This window comes from Microcaecilia unicolor, chromosome 5 (genome assembly GCF_901765095.1).
Source record: "Microcaecilia unicolor chromosome 5, aMicUni1.1, whole genome shotgun sequence".
In the NCBI taxonomy this organism is placed as follows: Eukaryota; Metazoa; Chordata; class Amphibia; order Gymnophiona; family Siphonopidae; genus Microcaecilia; species Microcaecilia unicolor.
The window spans coordinates 187,955,607-187,972,168 of NC_044035.1; the positions used below are offsets into that span (position 1 = coordinate 187,955,607).

At 39.9% G+C, this 16,562-nt stretch overlaps 1 protein-coding gene across 1 annotated transcript in view; it reads right to left on the reverse strand.

Annotated features, from left to right (window-relative positions):
* Positions 1–5,863: 5,863 nt before the first annotated feature.
* NUTF2 (nuclear transport factor 2) overlaps positions 5,864–16,562 on the reverse strand; it is a 335,108-nt gene continuing 324,409 nt past the window's right edge. The window contains exon 5 of the mRNA XM_030203663.1: positions 5,864–6,437. Coding sequence (XP_030059523.1) covers positions 6,324–6,437 — 114 coding nt within the window. The 3' untranslated portion in view covers positions 5,864–6,323. The remainder of the gene's footprint in view (positions 6,438–16,562) is intronic.

The window sequence follows — 16,562 nt, forward strand, 5'->3', positions numbered from 1 at the left end:
TGCATCAGATTTATTTTATTTATTTATTTGCTGCATTTGTATCCCACATTTTCCCACCTCTTTGCCGGCTCAATGTGGCTTACATTATGCCGCCATGCCAGTCGTCATTAGCGAAATAAGAACAGAGTATTATTTCGATTAAGGTAAATGGAATTCATGAGAATTAGAAATAAAGAAATAATACATTACAAGATATGCAAAGGGTAAAATGACAATATGATGACACCTGCAATTCTCTATATTATGGTCTCCCACTCACTCAGATCAGGCAACTATAGCTAGTTCAGAATACAGTGATCAAGTTAATATTTGGGGAAAAAATGATCATGTAACACCTTTGTTTCTGTCTGAAGACTGGATTCTGATACCTTATCGCATTCTCTAAGTTTCTTATTACTGTTCACCAGGTTCAACAAATGGGTACTCCATTTCTAACTAATCTTATCTGCTATTCCCCATCAAGGGGTCTTTGTTCATCTCAAAAGAACCTACTTTCAGTTCCATCGCCATGATATATTTGGTTAGATTAGACTTGAACCTTCATTTTAGAAATTTAAAAGTGCTCTTAAAACTTCTCTTTTCCCACAGGCCTTCCCTTCAACCATTACCAGCTGGTGGGTGCAGCTCTAATTTGATTTTACTTGATTTCATCTACCATTACTCGATTTTATTTATTTTGTTTGTTCCTTGCTCTCTACCCTTACCTCAATTACTGATGTAACTTTGCCCTCATCTGTTTTCCTTTATGTACTTTGTCCAGGTAATATCTTTGTCTTCCCCATCTCTAATTTATTTTTAATCATTTTGTAAACGGCATAGTTTTTGCTATAATTTGCAGTATACCAAATAATAAATGGAATTTGGAACTTTAACTTGAACCAGGGGAAAAATCTCAGCAATGCATATATATATATATGAAAGTGAGTGGTGATAATGGGGTGGCTCTGGCCAGCAATAACTGTGTGTGAGAGCAGGAATGGGAGTTATTCCTCTCCATACTTCTCTATAAATGCTTAAAATTTAAACCTGACCCAAGTTCACTCCCAGGTATGTATGAAAAAGTAGCTACTCCTACACAAAAACTAGTTCAGGACACAGTTAATGCAAGCTACAGATAAAACAGCAGTGAAAAACAGCCCAAATACAATGCTCATACACTACTACAGGGTTTAATGCTCATCACTATACTAGGGTAAACAGCCCTATGGATTAGGGCAAACAAGTCACTGGAATGTATTTTTTATTTTAAACACCTTTCAAATATAAATGGCTTACTGCTCTGGAAATGGCTTACTCACTGGAAAGTGAGTATTTACTTGTACAAATTCAACAGAAGTCAAAAGCCAAGTTCCATAGTAAAGGTACATGAAGTAGAATTATAAAGCTTCAGTGTAGTATAAACAGCATTTCATAGTGATTGCCGAGATGACTAATCTGCCTTGAATTGGCTATTATGCTTGTAAAGGAGGAACAAATTTTAAATTATATTAAGAAGGGAGATTATTAGTCCAGGCTTTAATACTACTAATACTTATTTCTATAGCTCTACTAGATGTACGCAACGCTGTACACTGGACATGAAGAGACAGTCCCTGCTCGACAAAGCTTACAATCTAATTAGGACAAACAGAACAAATAAAGGATAAGACCAGTAGCATCCATTCCCTTAATTACCAAAATAACAGAAGGTATGGTGACCAAACAACTCAGAGTATCTAAACAAATTCTCAATATTACACGATTCCCAGTCAGGATTCAGTTCTAATCACAGTACTGAAACCGTACTAGTTACGCTCATGACCAGATTCAAACAACTGATAGCAAACGGCAACAACATACTACTGTTACAATTCGACATGTCGAGCGCATTTGACATGGTTGACCATGGAATTTTATTACACATCCTCAAATACTTCGGAATTGGAGGCAACGTTCTCAATTGGTTTAGGGGGTTCCTAACTACACGCTCATATCAAGTGACATCAAATTCGACTACATCAGCTACATGGACACCTGAATGCGGAGTTCCACAGGGATCCCCCCTCTCACCGACTATATTCAACCTAATGATGACACCTTTGGCCAAACTACTATCGAATCAGAATCTAAACCCATACATATACGCCGATGATGTAACGATCTTCATCCCATTCAAACAAGACCTAAGGGAAATCTCCAATGAAATCAACCAAAGCCTACACATTATGAATTCCTGGGCAGATGCATTTCAGCTGAAACTAAATGCAGAAAAAACTCAATGCCTAGTACTCACCTCACAATACAGTAAGAATAAATTCACCACCATCAACACACCTAAACCAAGTCTACCAGTTTCAGATACCCTAAAAATTCTTGGAGTTACCATTGACCGACATCTAACACTTGAGAATCATGCGAAAAACATAACTAAAAAGATGTTCCAATCAATGTGGAAACTAAAAAGAATCAGGCCATTTTTTCCAAGGAATGTCTTCCGCAACCTGGGACAATCATTGGTACTCAGTCATTTGGACTACTGTAACTCACTCTACGCTGGCTGCAAAGAGCAAATAATTAAAAAACTCCAGACAGCCCAGAACACGGCAGCCAGACTAATATTCGGCAAATCAAAATATGAAAGCGCAAAACCCCTACGAGAAAAACTACACTAGCTCCCACTCAAAGAACGCATCACGTTCAAACTCTGTACCTTAGTCCACAAAATAATCCATGGTGACGCCCCAGCCTACATGTCAGACTTAATAGAACTTCCACCCAGAAACGCAGAAAACATCTTCTCACACTTTCCTCAATCTTCATCCTCCCAAGTGTAAAGGCCTGAAATACAAATTAATGCACGCATCTACCTTTTCCTATATGAGCATGCAACTCTGGAACGCGCTGCCACGCTACTTGAAAACTGTCTATGAATTGACCAATTTCCGCAAACTATTGAAAACCTATCTCTTCGACAAGATATACCACAAAGATCAACACATGTAACTGTACAATCATTAATTTATCCAGAAGTGTTTTATACTATCTTTTGCTTTAACACTATCATGTAACCCAAAACCCTCTGTAAAACCAAATGTATACTTCTAGTTCCAGTATCCATGATGAATTGTAAGCCACATTGAGCCTGCAAAGAGGTGGGATAATGTCTTGTTTCTTTTGGTAATGTTCATTATGTTTTTTTGATCCAGAAAAATTGAAGCTCCTATTAATAAGTAAAGAAAGCAGGGATCTTCAAGCCTCGGAGGCACCAGTAGGGAGCTGAAACCGCAGGCAAACTTGTGATTCTGTCCTCCTTACGTTTATTGTAAGAGTTTCTTTACTCTTTTTGTTTCCTATGATCAATACCTTGTATCTTGATCGTTTATAGTGGACTAAGTAAGAAAGATATTCTTTTGAAAATCCATGGAAATGTAATGGATGGTTCTTTATTCTTTTGGATGTATTTCCTGATTTCTATACATTTATTATTGTGAATGTATTATTTTGAAATTTAATAAATAAATTAAAAAAAAAAAAGAGGTGTGATAATGCGGGATACAAATGCAATAAATAAATAAATTACTAAGGTGGGAATGATAAAATATGGGTACTGAACACGATAGCAAGGGTTAGGAGTTAAAAGCAGCATCAAAAAGGTGGGTTTTAGCCTAGATTTGAAGACAGCCAGAGATGGAGCTTGACGTACTGGCTCAGGAAGTCTATTCCATGCATATGGTACAGCAAGATAAAAGGAACGGAGTCTGGAGTTAGCAGTGGAGGAGAAGGGTGCAGATAAGAGAGATTTATCCTGTGAACAGAGTTCCCGGGGAGGAATGTAGAGAGAGATAAGAGTGGAGAGGTACTGAGGAGCTGCAGAGTGAATGCACTTGTAAGTCAATAAGAGGAGTCTGAACTGTATGCGGAAACAGATAGGGAGTCAATGACGTGACTTGAGAGAGTTAATATGAGCATAGCGACACTGATGGAATACAAGTTGTCCAGCAGAATTTTGAACAGATTGAAGGGGGGGGGGGGGGGGGGAGAGATGGCTTAGTGTGAGACCTGTGAGAGGTGGTAAGTGTGGATAAGGATTCTGGTAGTGTGCTCAGAAAGGAAAGGACACATTTTGATGATATTATAGAGGAAGAACCAACAGGCTTTAACAGTCCGTTTAATATGTGCAGAGGAGAGAGAGGAGTTGAAGATGACCCCAAGGTTAAGAGCTGATGAGATAGGAAGGATGAAAGTGTTATCCACAGAGATAGAGAATGGGGGAAGAGGAGAGGCTGGTTTAGGGGGAAAGATAAAAAGCTCAGTCTTGGTCATGTTTAGTTTCAGATGGCAGATCACTTAGAAATTATCTATGAATAGTTATCCCTTGATAAATAATCTAAAAATGACTAAAACCTCTTACTGATATACTAAAGAAATTGTAAAAGTACATAGTACATATACTACTTAGCACTACTAATCATAGTAGTAATCTTTTCCCATATTTAGACATAAAAGTAGTTAATTCCACCATTGTAAAACCTGTCACTTAGGTCAGGCAACTCAAAAGAATCTGTGCCCTGTAACCACAGACTAAACTACATTTCTGTAGCGCTAACACTGTATACTTCATCAACCTAATTCACTGCTAATAAAATCTAATTTTCTAGACAAGGTAAGTCTCTGGCTTTAATGGATAAATCTATTATACACAGAACAAGATATATTGAAACATTTTTCACCCTCTTACTTTCATGCTCAGTGCCTTGTACATGCATTGTCCAGTCATATCATTCCAGCTTTTAATTTACGAGTACCTGGCTTGGATCTTCATTAACTGGTTGCTCTCTAGCTCTTTTAGTAACCTAATTGTAATTGTTGAGTCTACACTGATGTTGTACAGACTCCTGTAATCTAAGGTAAATGCTTTGCTGTCTCAAGGAAAACCAGTACCAAATATTAAAAACAATGTATCGACCCCCATCAAATTTTATAACAGATCTCAAAACTTACCTATTTACTTATGCCTATCAATAATGCTACCTATTTATGAGCGACAGGTCTGAGTTGGCTTGATTGCTGCAGAGCAATCCTACTGTTTTACCCTACCAATTTTCCTATCATGGTGTAGTTGTATCCCTATTGCCATTATTGTGTCACGTCCTTTAGTTTATATTTCACTTTTTCTTTTTCGTCTTTTCTTTTTTTCTACTATATTAGATTGAAAACCGCTGTAGAATAAAAACCTGAAAACAGCAATACTGTTCAAAGAAAACATTTAAATTATTAACAGATGTAAAATGTAGGCAGTACTGGTGCTGAATGTACAAACATGTGTAAGAGGTGCATGATACATGATAAAGTGTAAACAACCCCTGGGCCCACAACTGCTAGTGAATATCTACAGGTTTGCAATGATTCCCCCCCCCCTCCCCCCAAACAATGTTGTGCACTTACCATTTGGCTCAACCACTGTGTGATTTCACTGTAGTAACTTTACCTATCTACAAGTTTCCATGACATACTGTGCTGTAGAGATAATTATCCAAGAACTGGATGCTTGCCTGTTTATAAAACTGTTGTATAGGAATAAAAGCTAGTATTTAAATTGAATTGTCTTCCTCTACTGCAAATGCAAGGCTGCAAATAAGTTTGCATTACAGTGTAGAACATGATGTGCCAGATAATCAAACCATTTTTCTATGTGCTATGGTAGTTCACCAGCCATAGCTTTGCTGATTGACTGCTTACTTCTTCTTTCTCAAAGAAGTACTGGTATAAAGAACGTGTAAGGAGGGTTAGTTTAATCATTTCTGCTCACTAACATACTTTAAAAAAATAAAAACAGGAAGAAGAGATTAGGACTGTAGTTATGTACCAATAAAAACATTTAAGCAATTAGGAAACGTCTTAGATTTTATTTTGTGTGGCATTTGAAACATCCAAACCGATCCAAGTGCAGGGCTGTTAGAATGCAGAGGCTACTGCTGCTTTCATTCCTTATTCTCACTTCTTTGGATTACTAGAAATCTTGTTGATACATAAAAAAAGCAAGAGAAAAAAAAATAAAGACAACCCTTTTTCAGCTATTTTTTCCGCAAGGCATGCTGGTAAAACTCAAACTTATTTGTCGAATGCAGGCTAAGTTCCCTTCCAAAGATCATGCACAAGGATACCATCAACTGACACACAGGAAATATGGCTGAGCGGCAGAAGTCACAGGTCACTTTGCATGGTCCATGATATTCTTCCTTCTTTTCTTTGTGTATGATATTTGGAACACTCGGTGGATGTGAACAGTATCAATAAAGAGGGAAAGGAGAGCGGGACAGAGCATGTCCAGCACTGGGAAACACTCAGCCAAAGTTGTGCAGTGCTAGCCTGAATATATCATTGGTGCACACCCATGCGTCATTGATGTTCTTTAATAGAAACAGCTGGTGGAATCCCATGACTGGGTCCTCATCTGCCTGCAAGAAAGATTAAAACCATGATCAGATTCTCAAAAGAGGAGTTCTATGGCTCTTATGTATATGATTGAAAAAAATACAACCAAGAAATCAACAATACAAGAGATGAACAAAGATTAATATGATTTAAAGGCTCAAAAGGGCACCAATGTCTAAGAGCATCCAGTAAAACTTCCCTTATAAAATACTGCACATTAGTATTGTGTTAAACAGAAAATAGTAACTTTCATAGGACACTATGGGGGGGGGGGGGGGGAATTCATCAAGCAGCAATAGGACCTTAAGTCGTTTTTATTTGTGTATTAACATGACAAATATTGTCGTGGTATTTTTGGACAAGCAGCTTTAGCACATTTAAGTTGTTGCGGGTTAAGTAGTAATGAGGTGCAAAATATGCAAATGCATGTTTTGCATCTCATTACTAACTTGACTTGCAAGTGATACATCTCAAATGCTGTTAAGGCCCAAAAATCAAGGTAAAATAGTAAAATAACCTTAGATTTTTGCTGGGGTTGTTTTACCATCCCAAAGCAGTGGGCCACAATGTTGCAGGGCCTGATGCTCCTGGGCCACCAGATCATGGTCCCCCCCTCCCAAATCCTGCCTAACCCCACAAGGTCAAGCACCCCATCATTTGGTATCATCAGTGGTCCAGGAGGTCTTTGGGCAGGAGTGAAGCCCAGTCGCTTCAAAACTATGCGACTACCATTAGGTGTCATATTTCCATATAAGAAAATATTTTCTTAAATGGAAATGACCCCCCCCCCCCCCTGCAGTAGTTGTATGATAAGGGCACCATTTTAAGGCCAGCGCAGGATGGGCAGGAGCAATTGGGAATCGCTCCTAGCTGAAGACCCGCCCCATACCACCAATTATACCAAGATGAATTCCCCTGTGTGTTTGAATTAGAATGAATATCAGCTTAGATCCCACCTATTTATTTTGAGCTGATAGCGACTTAAACTTAACCTTCCTGACTTTCATGAACACTTACATATGCAAGTTACACCACCTCATTTAAAATAAACATGCTGTGCAATTCATCTTTTACCATTTACTCTTATATGAATTATTTCATATTTTCATCTCTATTTCCAATATTAACATTGCATACTTCACTAACAAGCTGCCTTCCTTTCCTCAAACAGTAGAGATAAATTCCACCCACTCCAAAGTCAATAATGAATGCAGATTTGGCTCAATTTTCCCTAGTCACAAATTTATATTTAATACCACATTCTTCCCTTTCCTTGTAATCCTTGTCCAACCCTACTCCCATCACATGGAGTGGAATGTAACAAAACTGATTAAAACTGAGTAAATAAAACTCTGGAAAACTCTATAGATGCAGCTAGAAAAAAACATTGGTACTATAAGCATTAAAATTAATTACTTTTTTTAAAATCATTTATTTATAATTTTTCATTTTACAAGGGTCACTTGCAAACAGTAATACAGAGATGACTGTACATTAATACAATATTAGAGGAAAACAATCTCAACTAGATTGGATTATATACAATCTTTATCTTTCTTAGACCACAAAATAAATAGGGAGAGTGAAACAAGACAAGGAGATCAATTAAACAACAGTAAACAAAGAAAACGTTGTATTAACCTGATTATCCCCAGTTATTATTTATCTGAATCATTATTCCACATTGATCGTCTGGTTGGCTTCTTCAAACCCAAGACGGTGTATAGTCAATTAATTTTGTTGGAAACATACTTATTGTCCTATATTAGTAGAAATAATACAACTGATTTCATTTTTTTTCTCTTTTAAAACCAGAAATTATTCAACAATAGAAACACTTGAATCTCTAATCCAATTCCCACTGATTAAGGTAATCCCAGTTTCACAGGCTTCACACTCCTTTTGAATTAATATACTAAGAGGAATCATTTCAGAGGAAAAAACTTTAGGAGTCATACCCGGAACTCTGGGAAAACAACAATCTTGATATTAATCATCTGTAATAATATTCATTTTGTTCAAATTTTTCTGGTCTATTATCATTTTCAAAATCTTAACCGTTTCCTACTCCTGTAGAGCTTCATTTGCTGTATCAATTTTTCATTCTCAAGGAATTCGATTTGATTATCCATGTGGCTCACTAATAAGATTAAATCTGAAGCAAAATTATTTACTACCACCGTCAGGTCCTGGAGCGCCTTCCAGATGATATTCAATGTAACCTCCACGGGAGCCAAAAACTGCATGCTGATAGCTCTTACGGGTTTAGGAGTGGCACCGCCGACACGGGTTCAGCTGTAAACGACTTCCGTTTCAGCATACACTCCTAACTCACTCCTCCACGTCTTTGAACATGGTGGTTAAATGACTCGGGAGCGATGAAGTTGTTTCCAGGTCCAAGAGCATCGACGCTCCTTCGCCGGCGCTAATCAAAGGACTCATCAACCCAGTCATCTGTGGGCAGCTTGTCGCACAGCGGTCCCACACTTGCTACACAGGGGATAAAACGCTGACCCCCCCATTGTCCCCTTCCTCTCAGTTAAGGTAACTGTAAATGCAGAGAAGAAATTTCAAGTAAACAAAGACAGAACTTCAGAGGACAGCTGGGCTGTTGAGCGTACGAGCTTCAGGTGACCATCTTTCCACTCTCCCTAGTTTGGGACACTCTTTGTCTGGTTTCTCCTCAGAGACCTGTCTGATATGGGTAACCCTTCAGCATAGCCCTCTGAGTCATTGAAATACAAAGCCCCTCCACCACTACAAGGTGGTGTCCCTACTGAGGGGAAAATTATATTACTTTATATATTGAAGATTTCTCCTGTACCTTAACAAGCATGTTACATTCAGTATGTCTTTAAAATTGGAGATTCTCTAGTAAGATTTCATGATGTAAATTAATTTAATATTCATCCTTTTTATGGTAGAAATATTTTACTAATATTCGATTCTAGACACTTAGGTGGTAAACCATGCATATTATAGTAAGATTTAGTTGCCATTAGTAATTAAGTCAAATGCAAGATTAACATGCCACCACTCAAATTCACATTCCTTAAAAAAAAAAAAAAGAATTTAATTCACAACCAACATACCTTCTACTGATAAGCCTATCTACACAGTTTCTCTTTATAAAAAAAACTGCAGTGATCAGTACTGCAGGCATCCTACTCTTGGTCTTCAGTGATGGTTGGCTGGCTGCTACTTTAAACCAACCAAGAAGTCATCATGTCTCAGCTGCCCCTCCCACCACTGAAGGGAGTATTGATGCGAGGTACTAAAGCATCCTGTGATATGAAAGATCAGAGCATATTGTGAAACATTAAAAATCTATTTATTCTATCTCCCCAAACTGTACTGATCATAAGGAAAAAATTTCCACTTTAACAGGGCTGTTTCAGAGTTACTGAAGTTTTCATTTATGTGCCCCCACCCCCACCCTTACTCCTCCTGAGATAATGCAGATTCTGTGTTTTATAAATGGCAGCGTAGATCAACGATTTTTCTCTCAAGAAGTCAAATGAATCTATGTTATTACAAGAAGTCTATCTGTAATCAGGTTTCAATATTTTGTTCCGCTAACACAGACAGTGGATACACTAGACCAAATTTTATTTATGCATTCTTGTATCCAGGGGCGTATCTGGACTCCGGCGGTAGGGGGGGCCAGAGCCAGAGGGAGGGGGCACATTTTAGCCCCCCCCCCCGCCATTGTCAGAGCCCCCACCGCCACCAATGACTAACTCCACCCCCCTCCCGCCGCCAACCCTCCCCCGCTGCCGTTGCTTACCTTTGCTGGCGGGGAGCCCCAACCCCCGCCAGCCGAGGTCCGCTTCCACCTGCCTTAAAAACTACTTCTTCAGCCGGCGGGGGACCCCAAACCCCTGCCAGCTGCCCAGAGGTGTTTAAAGTTCATCTTCGGCCTCCGTGGCCGTGCTGCTGTTGATAGGAGCTGTTGAATCCACTTCGGAGTCTGACGTCGCAGCACGTACAACGACGTCAGACTCCGAAGTGGATTCAACAGCTCCTATCAACAGCAGCACGGCCACGGAGGCCAAAGATGAACTTTAAACACCTTGGGGCAGCTGGCGGGGGTTTGGGGTCCCCCGCCAGCTGAAGTAGTTTTTAAGGCAGCGGCAGGTGGAAGCGGACCTCGGCTGGCGGGGGTTGGGGTCCCCCGCCAGCAAAAGTAAGCAACGGCAGCGGGGGAGGGTTGATGGCGGTAGGGGGGTCCAGGGCAAAATCTGCGGGGGCCCAGGCCCCTGAGGCCCCACGCAGATACGCCCCTGCTTGTATCCCATTGTTATCCAAAAACAAGTTTCGGTCCAAAGTGGCTTACAATTTACGGTAAAATTACAGAAGTATTTTACAGCTGCAACTTAAAGAGGACATTTGTAGCTTATTTATTTATTTGCTGCATTTGTATCCCACCTCTTTGCAGGCTCAATGTGGCTTACAATACATCATGGATAGTGGGAAAGAGAAAAGAGTAGATATTTGGTGTTACAGAAGGATTTGGGGTTACATGGTAGTGGAATACATGATAGTAATATAACAGAAGGCATTATTAACATTTCTGGATATATGTGGGAGTTTCACATGTTTTGGTCTTTGTGGTATATCTTGTTGAAGAGATGGGTCTTTAGTAGTTTACGGAAGTTGGTCAGTTCATAGGTCGCTTTTAGGTTGAGTGGCAATGCGTTCCAGAATTGCGTGCTCATATAGGAAAAGGTTGATGCGTGCATTAATTTGTATTTTAGGCCTTTGCAGTTGGGGAAATGAAGATTAAGGAATGTGCGAGATGATTTTTTAGCATTCCTGGATGGTAGGTCTATCAGGTCTGACATGTAGGCTGGGGCATCGCCATGGATGATTTTATGTACTAGGGTACATATTTTGAACGTGATGTGGGAGCCAATGTAGCTTCTCTCATAGGGGTTTTGCACTTTTGCATTTTGATTTTCCAAATATGAGTCTGGCTGCCGTGTTATGGGCTGCTTGGAGTTTTTTTTGAGTATTTGCTCTTTGCAGCCAGCATAGAATAAGTTGCAGTAATCTAGATGACTGAGTACTAATGATTGTACCAGATTACGGAAGACAGTCCTTGGGAAGAATGGTCTTACTCTTTTTAATTTCCACATTGAATGGAACATCTTTTTGGTTGTGTTTTTCGCGTGGTTCTCAAGTGTTAGGTGCCAATCAATGGTAACTCCAAGAAGTTTCGGTGTTTCCGAAATTGGTAGATTTAATTTTGTTATGTTGATGGTGGTAAATTTGCTCGTGTTGTGTTGAGAGGTATTAGACACTGGGTTTTTTCTGCGTTGAGTTTTAACTGAAAGGCATCTGCCCAGGTTGATGTCGTTGGTTAGCTATAGAATTATTTTGAAGAGATATGTTTTCAGTTCCTTTCTGAACTGAAGATAGTTAGTGATACTTTTGGTGGCTTTTGGTATTGAGTTCCACCATTTGGAGCCCAAGTAGCTGAATCCTGATGTGTAGATGGTTTTCTAAGTTGTGTTTTTGCAGTTGGGTAGGTACATAAGAACATAAGAGTAGCCATACTGGTCAGACCAATGGTCCATCTAGCCCAGTATCCTGTTTTCCAAACAGTGGCAAGCCAGGTCACAAGTACATGGCAGAAACCCAAATCGTGGCAGTACTCCCTACTACAAATCCCAGGGCAAGCAGTTGATTCCCATGTCTATCTCAATAGGTAGCTTCTGGTTTCTGGGCTTGTATTTCTTGGAGATAATTTGATCAATCCATTCCAAATAGTATTCTGAAAATGAGGGTGCTAGCTTTGAAGAGTAGTCTTGCCTTGATTGGCAGCCACTATAGTGAGTAGTGGGGTAGCTCTTTTGTATTTTGACTTTTGAATATCAGTCTTGCTGCTGTGTTTTGGACAGTTTGTAATGATTTTGGTGTTTTTTTCCTTACACTCTACCTATGCCGCATTACAGTAATCTAACTGTAATAATATTGTCAATTGTACCATTATCTGGAATGATTGTCTAGGAAAATAGTCTCTTATCCTTCTCAGTTTCCATAATGTTCTGAAGCATTTTGATGCTGATATTTGATTGTCCAGTGACAGATGGTTATCTAGAATAATTCCCAATATTTTCAGTTGTTTCAATTTGGTGAGCTGAGGGGTTGTGTGGGCTGGAAAGAACCAGGAATTTGGTTTTGTCTCTTTTAGTTTGAAAGTTGTTGCCCAGTTTTCCATAAAGTCCAGGCCTGTTTTGACTTCGGCCAGTATTTCAGTGATGCTGTTAAAAGGTATGTAGATGGTGACATTATCTGTGCATATGAATGGATTGAAGCCCATTGCTTCCAATTCTTGCTGAGTGGTGCCATCATTACATTGAACAGTATTGGTGATATTGGGGATCCCTGTGGTACCCCACATTCCGTGATCTGAGAAGCTGATGTCCGATTTCACATCTTTATAATGTAGGATCTAGTCCTTAGGAATCCACTGAACCATGCTGCCACTGCACCACTTATTCCCATGTTGTCGAGTAGGGCCATTAGTGTTGGGTGATCTACTAGGTCGAACACACTTGACATATCAAATTGTAGTAATATATCCTGTCCTTCGCATATTAAGCTTCTGAACTTCATTATCAGGGTAGTTATGACCATCTCAGTGATGCGTTGTGGTCTGAAACCTGATTGGCAGTTATGAAGGATTGAGAATTGTGTCATGTATTCATTAGTTAATCTAATACCAGACTCTCCATCGTTTTGGTCAGTAATGGTATTGAAGCTATCAGTCTGTAGTTTGTGATGTCACTGATCTTGGTGGTTGTGTTTTTAGGGATTGGGGTGAGTACGATGTCCTTTTGAAAACATGTATACAATGTGTTTGATGACACATTTGTTGAAGCATTCCGATTGGTCTTTCATCATATAGTTAGGGCAATTGTCTAGCAGGCAGTGTGCATGTGCATATTTTGTCAGTCATGTCTTTACTGCGTTTGTTTTGGGTGATTTGAAGGAGGCCCACACTCTGTCTGCCGCAGTGTGGACGTCATTTGTTTTGCATTCTTGTAAAAAGTGTGTGACGGATGTTTGTGGTTTATTTAGGTTTGATCTTGAACATAAGAGTAGCCATACTGGGTCAGACCAATGGTCCATCTAGCTGAGTATCCTGTTTTCCAAACAGTGGCCAAGCCAGGTCACAAGTACCTGGAAGAAACCCAAATCGTGGCAACACTTCATACTACAAATCCCAGGGCAAGCAGTTGCTTCCCATGTCTGTTTCAATAGCAGACTATGGACTTTTCCTCCAGGAATTTGTCCAAACAGGATGCTAGGAATTATTATTGTCTTTGCTATTTTGTGTTCAAAATATTGTGCGGGCTTATCTGCAGTAGGTGGTATTTCAGTTGATGCCAGTACATCTTGGGTTTTCAGTAGGTTGTTTATGAGTTTTTATATATTTTTTTGTCTTAGTCTGTTCTGGGTTCGCATATGTGCTGTAATATTGTGCTTTAGCTTTCTTTATGTTGTCAATGACTGCCAATCCTTGCAATTTGGTCATTATTGGGAAGTACTGTTGCTTCTCTACTGCATTACTGTATATAAAAGAGATATACAAAGTATGGCTATAATTATAAACCAAAGGCCTATAACATTTTTATCATGGCTCATGGCACACAAATCTCCATGATCAATTTTCACAGCAAACGCAATTCATTTTTTCCAGTTCTTAAAATGCAAACAAAATCCAGTACAAACCACACAGTCACAGATTCTCTGTGTGTCTATGTAGCCTATAAAGAAAACATTTCCCAACTAAATATTTAACAAATCAAGCACAATAGACTTACTTCAGCCTCTGAGCACAGAACACTATCTTCAGACTAAGAATTTACAAGTATTTTAGGCTATTTAACCCCTGTTTATAGTCCATCAATCCTCTGGCTAGTAAAGATCTTCAAAGTAAGGAGTAGGACTGCTTTTGGAGATATCTGGGAGAGGAGGTAGTATTAGGGCAATCCGGGATACACATTGCTGGGGTATGGTTGGAGTCTCTGGCGAAGGGAGGGGGACTCACTGGAAATGGTACATGCTGATTCAGACAACACAGAAAGAGGCCTGTTTGAAAGAAAAATTAAAAATCTGTGGATGATAGGGTGTAAAGGATTTAAAATGACCACCAGGAATGTGTGTGTGTGTGTGTGTGTGTGTGTGTGGGTGGGTGGGTGATCCCATAAAATGTAAAAGAATTTTGAAGCAGTTAAGGGATGCCCACATTGACAAAGTTCTATTGCAAGAAACCAAGCTGACTGCTAAAGAAGCAGATAAGCTGAAGCAAGGGGGTTGGTGCTCGGTGTACTGCTCCTCCACAGGATCTAAAAGGAAGGGGTGTCATTTTAATTAAAACATTACTCCTCTTTGTGCTGTATGATACTGGAAAATACGAGGGGAGTTCGATATGGGTGATAGAGCGGATTGCTGAACTGGAATTGACTATCTTGAATATATATGCCCCCACTGGCCTTGAAGTTAATTATTTTGACCCTCTCTTTGCTGCAGTTGTGCCTAAGACAGTAGAAACTTTGCTATTGGGGAGGGGGGGGATCTGAACTGTGGTTTGGAGATACTTGACAGATCACCCTCTCCAGGGGGCTCTTGACTGGATGAAGTAAAATATTTAAATGACAGTAGATGGGAAGGCGGTAGAACTAGAGGACATGAAATGAGATTGAAGGGGGGCAGACTCAAGAAAAATGTCAGGCAGTATTTTTTCATGGAGAGAGTGGTGAATACTTGGAATGCCCTCCCGCGGGAGGTGGTGGAGATGAAAACGGTAACGGAATTAAAAAATGCATGGGATAAACATAAAGGAATCCTGTTCAGAAGGAATGGATCCTCAGCTTAGCGGAGATTGGGAGGTGGGGCTAGTACTGGGCAGACTTCTACGGTCTGTGTCCTGAAAGTGGTAGATACAAATCAAGGTCAGGTATACATATATAGAGTAGCGCATACGAGTTTATCATGTTGGGCAGACTGGATGGACCGTACAGGTCTTTTTCTGCCGTCACCTACTATGTTACTATCAGGCTCATTTTCAAAGCACTTAGCCTCCCAAAGTTCCATAGAAACCTATGGAACTTAGCCTCCCAAAGTGCTTTGAAAATATGCCTCTATGTATGCTCAAATGGGGGCTGATGGATTTATGGAAGTACAATAACCCAGGAAATAGACACTACCTATTATTCTGCCAGATTTCAATCCTGCTCTAGAACAGATTACTTACTTGCCCACAACTTGATGGCTGGAAGGACTTTTGGATCCACCCTATTATCATTTCCAACCATGCTATAGTATCAAGGGTATGGCTCGCAACTACAGGGGTTGGAATTGGGAAGCAATGGAGGGCAAATACTACTATGTGCTTAGAACAGAGATCCAAGCTTGGTTGTGCAGGGTCTGGTCGGATTTCCATGATCTAAATGATATTGGTGATATCAGTGGGGATATTCTGCGACTTAAGTAAAATATCTACATTTTAATACAGAAGGTAGCTCAAGAGAAAAGACAAGCAGCTAGTCAGAAAAAGAGGCTGGTAAGAGAAATTGTGGCCCTTCAGGGGCCACATAAACAGGGTACCACCTCCTCTCTGGAGACGCTGAAGGCCAAGCAACAGGACTAACAGCAAGACTAATAGAAGGTTGTAAGTGATGTGGCCAATCACACCATTTTTGCATAAACTTCACTGGCTTCCAGTACAATAGAGAGCCAAATTTAAAACTGTTTAACCTAAAAGGCCCTTAAAGGAAATGGCCAAAGTAATTGAAGAACAGATCTCCCTCTACAAACCTTCAAGGTCGCCAAGGTCCTTCCAAGGAGCTTCCCTAACCACACCGTCTCCAAAGGACATCACACTATGTGATACCTGGAAGAGAGCCTTCTCTGGAGTAGCCCCCATGCTCTGGAATGCACTCCCTGAAAGGCTTTGCTTAACACAAGACTATCTCTACTTCAGGAAGCAAGTGAAAGCTTGGCACTTCAACCAGGCCTTTAAAGGGAGTAGTAAATGACACCGGCTGCACATTTTATAGCAGGATATGTTTATCCACTCCTACCCTAGCCAAGATAACATTCAAGCACCTTTCTGACCTCATTTGCAACTCTCTTAA